Below are 13,959 nucleotides of genomic sequence, written 5' to 3' on the forward strand. Positions count from 1 at the left end.
GCTTCAAGAGATGCATATTTCTTAGACAGATTGCAAAGTTAGGAGTATATTTCAGACCTTGATGCGTCAATTGTCATTTTGGACCGCGGTAAGCAGAAAGGAACCAAGCCACATCAGCTATAGCCAAATTTCAGTGGCCAATTTAATTTGTTACGTGAAAACGGTTATGCGGATTTTTATGCAAATGTCAGTGAATTTTCTACGTAATACGAAGCAAATTCCTGAACATTTTCAAAAGAATCCGCACAAACGTTCTCATGTAAAAAATTGAATAGCCCAGTTAAAATCGGCTGTAGCTGATGTGGCTTGGTTTCTTTCTGCCAAACGCAGTCCAATTTTGAGCATTTCACAACAAGAAACAACTCTCTTTTTGCCTTGGCTGAAGTTTGCAACAGGCTCATTGCCTGAAAAGTTGGAAGAAAAATATTTTTCAACTTTCCTAATTGATTCGTATTTTATCGAAGGAAATTTTGCAACGCTTGGAGCTTCCTGCGACATTTTCCCTCATCATGGCAATATACTGTCGTGCTGAGGAAGAACACCGTATGAGCCTTTAGACTTTGCCAAGTTTCCTCCGGTAAAAACCGAATTTACTGGGAAAATATCGAATATTATTTTCCATAACTTTCAGACAATTTTGTACGCAATTTAATCTAAAATATCTGATAATTGCAAGGAAAATGATGCATGAAAATTGTCAAAAATACATGTTTTATCAAGGGAATTTTGGCAACTCTGGAATATTCATGCGGCGTTCTTCCTTAGCACGGCTGTATAGGTATATTTAGCTTTTCGCAGACCTGCAGCCACACGCAAGTGCGTGTTTTTTGCACTGCAATTTTTTCTCACCCGTTCGCGCGTTTGTAAAGCACGTACGATGCAAACTTCCAAGAAGACCTTGAACTTTTAGCGTGTATCCTCGTGAGGGGAGAAGGTTGAGAAGCAAGAATAGGCGTCACGCACGTTCGCACAGCACGATATCATACGGTATTAACAGCGATAAACTGAATGGCAAACTTTGAGGGCAATACGGAGTGAAGTGTTCGTCTCGCCGGAAAAGATGTGAGTACAATGCTGCCTTGCTAAGGAAAAACGCCGGATGAACTTTCGAGCTCTGCCAAATCACGATTAATAAAACACAAATTTCCCGGTAAACTTTTCACATTTTTTCCCCCAATATTTGAACGTATTTATGCTAAAGGGAATGGAGATGTTGCATGTGTGAGGAATTTGCGATTTGACTGTTGATTCTTATGTAAAAGTTCGCGAGAAACACGATGGTGCCACTGGTTGTCTTTTAAATCATCTCCCAAGCTCAAAAAAAGCTCTCAAGTTGAGGTCAAAATGGAGGGGATACCCCACGCTATCCTGAGAATCCACCTCTACATCCAAGACAAACTATCCACGCAAAGATAGGGAGCAAATACATTGACAGGGCTGCCACTTTATTTGGAGACTCAAAACTGAAAACACGGAAACACTGTCAATGTATTTGCTCCCTATTTTTGCTTGGAGAGTTTGTCTTGATGTAGAGGTGGACTCTCAGGATAGCGCGGGATATCCCCTCCATTTTGGCTTCAACTTGAGAGCTTTTTTTGAGCTTTGGAGTTGATTTCAGAGAAAACCAGTGGCACCAACGTGTTTCTCGCACACTTTTACACAAGTACCAACAGTCAAATCGCAAATTCCTCACACATGCAACATCTCCATTACAAGCAAGCGGCAAGATGGGGTGTGCTTGTTTGAGCTGCATAAGGAGCAATGTAAAAGTGGATATGGTTCCTTTTGAGAAAATGAAAAAGCGGGATTTGACATTAAATCAAAAGGAACTGAGCGCTATCTCGTAAGCCGCGGTCATATGATAAGAGCGTTGTGGACAGGGCTCATGAGCTAAAGCCCTAAAACGACGAGCTCGTCACCGTTTTGCATCTCGATCGTTGCCGCTGACGTCACTGGCGCTTTAAATCCCCATTCATTCTTATGGCCCGACCACTAACGAGCACACCCCATCTTTCCACTTGTACATAGTTCCATTTATCATAAATACATCCATTTCAGATAATGCTGTTTGCAATTTCACCTAAAGTTCCAGAAAATTTCAAGGATCAACATTCACATTATTCGTCAAAAATAAACATTTTAGAAAAGAAATTTAGCAACTCTCGAATATTGATGCGGCGTTCTTCCTCCGCACGACAGGATGCACCGCTGGAAAAGCGGCTACAATATGGTGGAAATATGCCGGTGTCAACGTTGCCGTAGCGTAGCCCGGTAAACAAAGATCTCGATTGAACAGTCTCAAAATCCTATCTGTTTTATTTGTTTACAGTTTCATTTACACAAAAAAATGTTGTACGTATTTTAAGCAATACACAAGTGAAAATATCATTAACCACACGGAAAAAAGAGGCAGGGGGTAAGTCCTAACTTGGAAATTTCCTATCGTTTGTGGTCGTGCCTCAATAAAGTAGGTTACCAATCTAAATGCTGCAGTACCACCAAATTAATTGGAATGATCCATTTCATCCAAAAATTGGTGTTGTATTAGAATTTAAGGGGATAAGCCGTAAAACTTTTTTTTTTTTTTTTTTTTTTTTTTTTTTTTTTGCGTGTACAATTTAGTTCAATTCCCCAAGATTTGTGGTTTGAAAGAGAGCAGTGGAGGTTAGGAGTCGTAGAGCGCGAGGAAGTGCTGTAAAGCGACCTTTATATATATACAATTTAGTTCATGAGCAGATACAGTTATTCAACCTTGAAAGATTCTTTTGTTGCATATCCATCTAATTGAAGGCATTTCGGTTTTTTGTTGCCCTCGCGATGGTTTCTCAACATGTCCACGGAGGACTTAGAAATCCATGGTTTCCTCTACCTCTATTTCATCAATCAGTAAGATCAATCTTACTGATCATCAATCAGTATGCATAACCGTGGTGTATGACGTCATGAACCGAGTTATTTCAAATCGCGATTTCTCGGTTAATATCGAACGTAGAGGGTTGCTCTTCGGCCAGATCCCATTATTTATAGTGATCTACAAGAATAACCAATCATCAAAATACGGCTCGTTGACCAGCGCAGCTGATACATTCTATAAAAATCACTTGACATCATTTTGAACGACCAATTCCTCAGAAATAGGTTGACCCTCAACCGATTGTATGGCTCAGACTACATCAGCAAGTAGGAATGAACTCTCATGTAAGAGTGTTTATTGACTGGGTTTACGCAAAATCATAACTACATTTCAAGCTGTTTTATTTTCTCTTATGTTCCTTTTTGTAACCGATAAGTGAATCATGTAAAACTAATAAACATTTTGTGAATTTACCATAGATTATAAAAAATGTACTAACAATTATTTAAGTTTCTCGGTTTTCTCAGATTTCCATTCATAAAATGAAGCGGCAGAAAAAATTAGCAACGTATGATGTCGTTAAACTGATTCCGGATAAATCTGTCCACTCAAATTCAGATAAATTTGACTTCATTTTACAACTAGGAACTACAATTTTTGGCTCAGCTAAAAAAAACGTATTTACCGTTAGTTTCCCTCTATCCATATGTGTTTTCAAGGGTGAGCCAGAAATTGTAGTTCCTAGTTGTAAAATGTAGTTCAATTGATGGGCTTGGAGGGCAAGGCGCAGTGCAGTTTTTGCTATTTTGAGAAATAAATGTCTGAATTTTCGAAATTAAACGGATCCTCATGGCGGAAAAAAAATTTCAAACTGACTTTTTGATGCTTGAATATTAGAATTTCAGTGCGAGTATTTCATAGAATATGGATTAAAACTAGGTTTACTTGAGATCATTATTATCTCATTTTTTTTTTTTCAAAAGCAGCACTTATGCGCCTTATCCTCGAAGCCCTAAATTGGAATTGAAAGTTTGTGATTAGCATTATGTCTCACACCATTGTAAAATCGAAATGGTTACGTTTTAATTTCACAGTTAGGTAGCTCAAAATTTTGGATCAAATTTTGTCCACGAGTCTAATGGTGCATTTTGGTATCGTGAACCACGCCCTAGTCCCAAGGGACCCCTTCCTCCGAGACCGTAAGGGCCTGGATTAGGACGAGGGGGTTGTGGCTTGGATGCCTCGGGTTTCGACTCAGGACCGTCGTCAAATAAACTATCAATATCGTCATCGGGGTCCTGTTCAGGATTATTTCCAAAGTCGTCGTCAGAGGGATTCCACTCAGATTGGTCGGTGGAGTTGTTGAAAGATGGGTTCCACTCAGGTTGGTCGGTGGAGTTGTTGAAAGATGGGTTCCACTCAGGTTGGTCGGTGGAGTTGTTGAACTCGTAAGATGGGTTCCACTCAGGTTTGTCGGTGGAGTTGTTGAACTCGTAAGATGGGTTCCACTCAGGTTGATCAGTGGAGTTGTTGAACTCGTAAGATGGGTTCCACTCAGGTTGATCGGTGGAGTTGTTGAACTCGTAAGATGGGTTCCACTCAGGTTGGTCGGTGGAGTTGTTGAACTCGTAAGATGGGTTCCACTCAGGTTGGTCGGTGGAGTTGTTGAACTTGTAAGATGGGTTCCACTCAGGTTGGTCGGTGGAGTTGTTGAACTCGTAAGAAGGAGGCCAGTCATCGGATGGATCGGTGCTATTAGTGTCTTGTCAAATGTGGGTTCCACTCAGGTTCCGGCACGGTTCCTTCATCGCACGGCCCAAAGTCGCAGTCGGTCGAATCATTCCATGATGGGTTCCATTCTGGCTGCGTTTCGTTCTTCGGTGGTGCTGGTACTGCGTCGGTTGAATTCGATGGTTGAGGCTTCGGGTTGTACGGGTTGTAAGGGTTGTATGGGCTGTAAGGGCTGTTGGAGTTGTTGGGCCGCTGGTATTGGTTTGGCACTGAACCGGGTGCGTAATATGCTTGCGCCTGCGCAAAGAAAAATTGATTAAATCGCCAATTAAATTACTCGTGTACCTAGAATTGAATGAACTGCGTTAAACAGAAAGGAACCAAGCTACATAAGCTATTGTAAAATCTAATTGAGTAATTTCATAATTTTTTGAATAAAAACGGATGTGCGGATTTTTATGCGAATTTCAGTGAATTTTTTGCATGGTACAAGGCAAATCCCTTAAAATTTTCAAGAGAATCAACACAAACGTTCTCTTGTAAAAAATAAAATTGCGCAGTTAAATTCAGTAATAGCTGATACGGCATGGTTCCGTTTCCCAAAGAGAAATTGATTAAACCGTTAGTTAAATTACGCGTATACCTAGAACTGAATTGACTTAGACAAGCAGAGAGGAACCAAGCCATATCAGCTATTGCCATATCTAATTTAGAAATTTAATTTTTTAGATGAAAACGAATGTGCGGATTTTTGTGCAAATTTCGGTGAATTATCTTCATAGTGCGAAGCAATCCCCTTAAAATTTTCAAAGGTATCCGCACAAGCGATCTCTCAAAAAAAATGAAATTGCCCAGTTAAATTTGACAATAATTGATGCGGCTTGTTTCCTTTCTGCAAACGCGGCCCGAATGGCAAAACGACGGCGTGAATCCGCAACCACGTGTGTCGCTTGCGGTGTTTGGAAATCTCAGCTTCTATTTTTTTTTTTTTTTTTTTTTTTTTTTTTTTGTAGGAGTACGAATCGGCATCATTCCTTGAAATTTTCGTAGGATTTACTCCGCACAGAGTAGAAAAATCACGGCAGTTTTTAGGAAATCCCGTTGAATGTTTTTTCACTTAAAATATAAAGTACGGCAGGAAGTCTGCAACGCCGCAGACCAAACTCACACCGTTGAAATGCGGAAATTGGGGAGGTTCCTTCCTGCAAACATACTGCACATTTGTAGTGTATTTAGAAGTTTGAGATTTCAATAGTTCGTACTTTATAAAAAGGAGCTATCCCTAAACAAAAGCATGAAATCAAGTTGATTCCATATAGCATGCAACTCTGCTCACATAATACCTTTTGATTTAATGTGTTTCCGAATAGTTCTTTTAGCATAAATATTCATCCAATTTTAAGAAAAACTTACGCCCTTTGATTCGGATTTGGTTAAAGAGGGCAATCGAATTGAAATCACGCTATTATATAGTTAGAGTATGCATTAAGGAATTTAGCTGACTCTTGAAATTACACTGAGATTGATGTCTACTTGTGTTTGTCTAACCATGTTCCTTGCCCAAGTTTTTTGAAGTGTAAATTATTTTATTTTATTTGTTTCAGGTATGTATGACAAAACATTATGTCACGTGTGGTAGGCATTTTTCTTAAAATAATGTGAGCAACAAATCTGCATGTTCAATAGTAACCCCATGTGTTTTTGTAGTTTCGTCATCGTACATTTGGAAGTTATTTGCATAAACAATGCATATTTAGATCGTTCAGGACCTATTTCTTCAATGGCATGCTGATTTCCGATGAAAATAACGGAATGACTTTTCTAACTTCGGATAAGTGCAAGAAACCCTGCATGAGTTAGGTAATGTCAGCATGGAATGTTATCACAAAGAGGCTGTAGCACTTACTGAAGTGGGAAAATATGGTTGGACAACGTAAGAAAACCGGTTTGAAATCAGTCATATTTTGAATAGCTATATGAAATACTTAACGCGGAGGTAATAGACCAGTATCTTGCAATCTCTACGGAAAAACCATTGTATTTGTATTTACTCAACCACAAATCAAATCATCAATTGGATTAGAAACTTGCTTAGATCTTTTTAAACGCTAATATTGCCTACTGGTTTTTAATTTGTGGGAAAATATTGAAAGCTCTTTGACCTAAGCAATCTAACCTTCTAAATGCGCTTTTCTCGAAATATTGCCATATTTGTCGCAAAAAACTTCTCAACTCCTTCTTTTAGCGTGATTAATTTGTTTCTGGAAGTTGAAGATATGTGTAAAGAAATTAAGAAATTCAGGATTCCAGTCTATCTTAAAATTAGCGCAAATAGATTTTTTAAGATGATTTACATATCAAATTTATCACAATAGAGGATTTGCAGGTGGCTGAAATTTGATGAATTTCGTGTTTTAAGGGAGTAAAGTGAACACTAGGATACCCTCGGTTCATAAATTGAACAATTATCAGAGGAGAGATGACAAAATGATCTAATCTACCAAAATACATGTGTTTAAATAGGAAATTTTGCCAGATGATGTCACTAGGCGTCATATTATTCATTTTTAAATCTAATTTTATGCCATGTCCCATATTCGAAAAGAAATATAAAAACATTGCAAAATCAGCTCTTTTAGCACTCTTATATGCATCATCAAAAAAATTGCTTGCAAATTCTCCAGTATAATATTATAAATTAATTACATAGACCATGACTCAAAAGTAGCTTATAGGGTAGATTTTCTACAACTGCACCTCAACATTATTTTTTTCATATCAATACGACAGATATTTAAAATAATAAAATCTCTTTGGCTGATTTTAAGATAGATTTTAACCGATAACATCTTATTGTCATAGATATTTAACTCTTAGAAATAAAATTTTCTAACAACCAAAATCGGTAATTAAGGAAGTCTCCGCAACAAAACAAAATGCAAGAAGAGCAAAATTTTGAAAAGTAACGCCCTAGGAGGGCTAAAAACATCAAAAGGAATGCGGGAAAAAATCCGAATGAATATGGAGTACACTTACCGCGCACAAGCAAACGAAGAGAACACCAGATATGGTCAACATTCTGATGTACTCAACCACCAAAATCGGAGTTAATTTCCATAGGCAGCCGTATATATCCTCGCTTGCACGTAAGACGCATCGAACAAAAAGAGGGCGCATATTGGAAAAGACAGCGTTGACATGACGTTGAACATGCAATCTGAGCGCTGTAATTTTCCTTTCCGCGGAAGTTCAAAAAAAGGGCGCTAGGAAAAAGCTTACTGCGTTGCAACATCCAACAAACGCCAATTGTTTCGAGGAAAAATTCATCAGGAATGGGGTTAGAAGTGGGGTCGTGTCTTTGGAAAAAAGCAGACATGAGTGGAGATTTGACTTGGTGTCATTGGGGCCAGATGTATTTACCGAATTACATTACTCACCCGAATATGCTAATTACTTTATGCTACCTAAGCTCTTATCACGCATCTATCCTCCCTGGAAATAAGGGAAGCATTGTTGCCAGCTAGTTTAATCCGAATATATTTAACTGATGGTACAAAATTGAGTATAGATGTCTGCATGTAATTTAATTTATCTGAGTATAAAAAGCGCCATTTTTTTAAGCCGACGTTTACCGGGTGTCCCCTTCGTCTTCTCCCAGGAGGAACCCAATTAAGCATCATCTTGGCAACCTTCCTTCCGTCATCCCGTTATCATGAACGTACCAGACAAGCTATTTGGGAATGACGTCAAATATTCTTTTCACTGCAACGTTGTAAAATTTCCTCTCGTTCCTTATCCATATCCGTTGATCCCAAAGAATTCCATTCGACATCGGTTTAGGCCTCCTTGCTAGTTAGGATACACGAGGTTAATTTTCCGCGAACTCATTATTATTCTACTCTTCACTTCTCAAACTTCTTCTCTTTCTTGGTCAAAAAAAAAATCATTTCACAAGCTTTCTCCATGGAGGGACAGTAAAGTTACTGAAAAGTTTCCGTGAAAGCGTGGTTCAAACTTTTTGTCTTCGTTTTTGCCTTTTTCAACCGTTTTCCTTATTAATTTATTTTTTGCACACCTCTCATGACACAATATGCAATAATGAAATGAGACCTTGAAAGTATTCTAAGAGTGTCATGTCCTTCTCTATCCCCCTTTTCCTACTCCCCTCCAGAAAAAAAAATTATTTTTTTAAAGTTTACTGTTCTCAGCTGATGCGTTTGTCAAACGCAAGTAGAATCGTTTTTTGCGGGATTAGAAAATATTCCTCAGTCAATTGAAAATATTTTTTATCGTCGGTGTTGCCAGTTGACACCTCGTGGTCTCTCTGACGTAAAGACGTATCTCAATTTCCACGTGAACCTTGTTGTCCATAGAATCCCATGCTTTCCAAGGCTCATGTGGAAAAAAAGATACACTCTTAAGTAAGAGGAGCGACAATTTATGTGGTGGCATGCAATTTTTTCATGGCCTTCAAAAACTTATCAGTAAGAAGAATGTTCAAACCACGGGATCCAAACGCGTGGAAAATAACGAAATAAATATGAAAGAAAATGGAGAAAATTGTAAATCTACCAGAAAAATGGCAAGCATTTTGCTCGCAATGTGCAAATTTAAATTAGGAGGCATTTACTGCTCTGCTCAGGAATCACCGTTTCATCCTGAAAACTTCATATCGGTATCGTTCCAAAAACACATTTACCAAACAATTTTGTCACTGACATGGCTCTGAGGCCAAATACCTGGTAAATACTAAAATTTATTTGGGAAAAAACCTGCGTATAATTTCCATTATTCTTGTAGGTTGAAATATTTCTGATAAATTTTTAGAGCTCGTGTGAATCATAGGAAAATCGTCCAAAAGCTCACCTTAAAAAATTTCTCTTTGATTACGTGGACGAGCTTTATAGCTGCGCACTTAGAGCAAATGAGTTCCTCGAAAAAAATCTTGTTTTTCACCGGTTACACGCAGCGACAATATTCGGAGAATGAAGCGAAGCCATGCAACGTAATGGAAACCTACTTTGAATTCTACTTTTAAGAGGAAAACAACTTGTAAATTTTAGATTTGAAGCGCAGAGATTAAACTTTGAGACAAAATAATCATGAACATTTACAATCAAGTTTACTCGGCCCCGTCTTTTACAATATGACATGAAAGAAGTAATCGTTGAAATATAGCTTTTCCGGGTTGCTACAGTATTATGTAAGCCATTTTGAACAACTTTCCGATCCCTGGAAGCCATTTATAAGCCAACCACTCTCCCATTTTTTGAAGAACATAAACCTGGTTTGACTTCCACCCTCAAAAATTTTTCCCGTTAATAACGCAAAAATTAGAACAGTTTTTGAAACGACTTTCACCAGATCCAGGATTTGCTAGGTTACGATCATCGTCATCAGAGTGTTACACTGCCATGCTAAGGAAGAACGCCATATGGACGTCCGAAATTTCCCCTCTTCAAATGATGATTTTTTTTTGGACAAGTAATGAATATTTCCTCTTGAAATCTTCTGATAATTTAGACCACATTGCGAAGAAAATTCTGTAGAAAATTGGGCCGAAAATGTTCACAAGTTTTCCAAAAAATTCGTATTTTTTTTTCAAAAGAAATTTGGCACCACACGATGGCTTATACGGCGTTCTTCCTTAGCATGGCAGATTATAGCTGATAAGAGACCGGAAATGACCAAATCATTCCGGAAAATATAGACAGTCAATGAAAATTCGTAGATTTGAGGAAATTCAGTTGAGGTGAGCTCAAAACGTCCCTTAGCGGTACCTTCCTTTCCAGATTGTATCTTCCATGAAAAATTAGCTGCTACCCTGCATTAGAGTATGGACAACTCGATTTATGTAGCTCTTAGGGCCCAAAAGTGCGACAACGTGAAAAACGATAATCACTAGAAAAGTGCCGCTATCAACCTATGCATTTGGAGGATTACTCAATATGGCCAAGAGCGCATTACAATCAAGCGTTTTTAAAGATTAAAACTTTGAAATTGAGAAAATGTAAGCGAAATCAAAGTTTCTTACGAGCTTTATAATTTTTGATCAGAGTAAATGGTTCAAACGGACTGCATTTTGCAATTTGGACCTATACATTCTGGCTCATCTGAAAAAACACTTATGTGCATAGGGAAATTAATGGCACATACGTTGTTTTTAAACCGGGCCGGAATTTATAGATCCGAATTGCAAAATGTAGTCCAAATGAGAAAATTAGTACCACTGGATACTTGGACTACATTTTGCAATTTGGAGCTATGAATTCTAGCCCGGTTTAAAAACAACGTATGCGGCATTAGTTTCTCCATGCACATAAGTGTTTTTCCAGAGGAGCCAGAATTTATAGTTCCAAATTGCAAAATGCAGTCCAATTCGAGTTCATAAGTTGACTCCTCTTTTGGGCCTCAAGAGTAAGAGCTACATGACCTGATCAAATGTAACCTCCAAATTTTCAAGTTGTCCATACTCTCCCCATGAAAGTACTCCACCCTGCATGTGCAATTTTTCAAAATACGTAAAAAACCACAGCGCGGGCAGGGGCTCCCGCAGTCACACCGTACACAATCCGTTCCGCATGACCGGATCTGGGATTCGCACGGCTGCGATCATGATCGCCCCCGCTTCCGGCTCCGGGCTTTGTCGCCGGAACAATACAAAATGTAAATCGCGGGCGGTCCGATATAAAAGCTCACCCGGCGACGACTCGCCTCTCATCTCTCATCCATCCGTCGCTCGGAATCTCTCAAACTTTTCCAATTTTCCTCAATCATTAAGCACGACGACTTATTCAATTTGACTCTTCGTCCTCTACCGTGAGAGCGTCTCAACAGATGAAACTTGACGCCGGCCCCCAACCCTCCCCCTCCCCCTCCCCTTATTCTCACCCACCCCCCCACCCACCATTCACCCCGCCGAACAGTGGATCGAGTCAATAGGGGAGGTTGGATAGAATTTGGAAACTTTAAAAGCTTATAACTCCGTTTACAAACAACTTTGAGGTTTTAAAAGTGGTTCCATTGGTTTTCTCGTGAAATTTTCTTCTCAAAGCACCCCTTATTGTCTGGACCGCGTTGAACAGAAAGGAACCAAGCCACATCAGCTATTGCCAAATTTAATCGGGCAATTCAATTTTTACATGAAAACGGTTCCGCGGATTTTTGTGCAAATTTGAATGAATTTTCTCCATAATCCCAAACAAATTCCTTAAAATTTTCAAAGGAATCCGCACAGACGTTCTCTCGTAAAAAAATACCATTGGCCAGTGAAATTTGGTAGTAGGTGATGTGGCTTGGTTTCTTTCTGCTTACCGCAGTCCGAATACCTACTTAATATAATGTGAAACGCTCAGGCATTGGGAAGCAACTATTCGAACTTCAAAGCAGTCATATTGCCTATACGATTATTTGAAGGCGATTTATTCGCAGTGATGTACACAACAAACTCGTATCTTTTTGGCTGCACAAATGGACCGCGTTAAGCAGAAAGGAACCGAGCCATATCAGCTATTGCCTTTAATCGGGCAATTTAATTTTGTACATGAAAACGGTTCTGCGGATTTTTGTGCAGATTTGAATCAATTTTCTCCATAATACAAAGCAAATTCCTTAAAATTTTCAAAGGAATCCGCACAAACGTTCTCTCGTAAAAAAAATCAAATTTCCCAGTTAAATTTGGCAATAGCTGATGTGGCTTGGTTCATTTCTACTTAACGTAGTCCATTTAAAATATGACGAAAAAACATCGAAATTTGCAGCTTCAGTCAAAAAGTTCATGTGCGACCTCTCCAATTGACTCGATCCACTGTGCGGCGCGCCTTCCCCCACCCTCTCTCCCTCCTCCTCGGCGACCGGTCGCCGGCGACGAATATAAATGACGCCGACTCGAGCGAACTTTTCAATCCGTTTAACGAAGTTTTTTGCTTGTCTTTTCGCTGCGAGGCGTCCGGGCCCGGCCTCGCGGGCAAAACAGCGTAAGTAGAGGCTCGATTTGAGGTGTGGTTGAGTCGTTTTGTTGAGATAGCGACGCTTGGAGCCCCGCGCTTGCAAATTAAGCGCCACACCTGACAGAGTTACCTCTCGGCGTGCGGAGAGGATTATTAAAAATCAGAGGCGCTTGTTTTTTGAGTTCAAGGAGGAGGGATTTTTTATTTCCTGGAGATTCCGTTTTGCTGCGGCTTTGTGGGGGAGTTCCGTTAAGAAGCGACGGGTCGTCGCTGGTCAGCGTTTTGGAAATATCATAATACGTCGTTAATGTAAAATTTGGACCACATTTTGCAATTAGGAACTATAAATTCCAGCCCGGTTTAAAAATAACGTATGTGCCATTAGTTTCCCTGTGCCTATAAGTGTTTTTCCAGATGAGCCAGAATTTACAGCTCCAAATAAGAAAATGCAGTCCAATTATGAGAGTAACGCGGAACGCATAATGCCAGAGGCGCGAAGCGATTCGGGGGTCGAACCGCGAAGCGGTCAGGGTGCGTGCCCCCTATCTACAAACTAACAATTTTGCAGGACAAAGAGAATTTTTGTAATTATGAGGTTACATTCGAGATTTTTTCATACACAACAGCGTCATTGCAGCGCTCTTCACAGAATTGTAAAGAAAAACATCAGATATTATTTAGACCAAATGAGTCACTGAAAAAAGTCAGAAGTAGAAGAAAACGTTACACATATTTTTTGCAAAATCCGACGTAGAAAATTTTTTTCCCAACATTAAGTTTTAAATTCCACTCCCTGAACGAGCGATTAAGAAGTATTTTAAAGACAGATCAAGTGGAAGTACGATTATAAAAATGACGTCATATGTATTTTTTTGCCTCGATTTTTCCTCTGATTCTATGCAAAAATCAGAACAGTTTTGGACAAAAATAGCACAGGTGTGTTCTTGTTAAATATTGAATTATTAAAGTCAGTTTTGTAATCTTAACATGGAGTTACGTTCCTTCGTCGCACTGGAAAAAAACACATTGGATCTAGAGTCCAGACTCTGAAAAATATCGAAAAGAAAAAATACTCTTGATTCAATCAGATGTAAGTTGAAATCAAGAACCAAGCTCTTAATTTGAGCGGATTTCCTTTTGATTTAAGCTTAAATCTGATTGAATCAAGAGTCCATTTTCTTGTCAATGTTTTCAAGAGTCTTAACTCTAGATCTAATGTGTTTTTTTCCCCAGTGCGGGGAGACGACGATACATTGCTTTTTTGTGACTGGCGTCTAGATAATGTCATAGGATCCGAGCCCAACATAACAACGCAACCAGCGATGAATGATGAAATCCTAACTGGGACCATCCCTCAACCCCTCCTCAACTCTGGAGAATGAATATCTTGACCAGGAAGTATGCGAGATCCTAGACGCGGGAATG

The 13,959-nt window shown here is 39.2% G+C and overlaps 1 protein-coding gene across 1 annotated transcript; it reads right to left on the reverse strand.

Moving 5' to 3' along the window:
• Positions 1-2,715: 2,715 nt before the first annotated feature.
• LOC109036856 (uncharacterized) lies at positions 2,716-7,781 on the reverse strand. The gene is given in 3 exon segments (XM_019051261.2): positions 2,716-4,621; positions 4,623-4,882; positions 7,622-7,781. Coding segments are annotated over 3 exon segments (1,065 nt in total). The 5' UTR covers positions 7,763-7,781; the 3' UTR covers positions 2,716-3,957.
• Positions 7,782-13,959: the final 6,178 nt, after the last annotated feature.

Source organism: Bemisia tabaci, chromosome 9 (genome assembly GCF_918797505.1).
Source record: "Bemisia tabaci chromosome 9, PGI_BMITA_v3".
Taxonomy (NCBI): Eukaryota; Metazoa; Arthropoda; class Insecta; order Hemiptera; family Aleyrodidae; genus Bemisia; species Bemisia tabaci.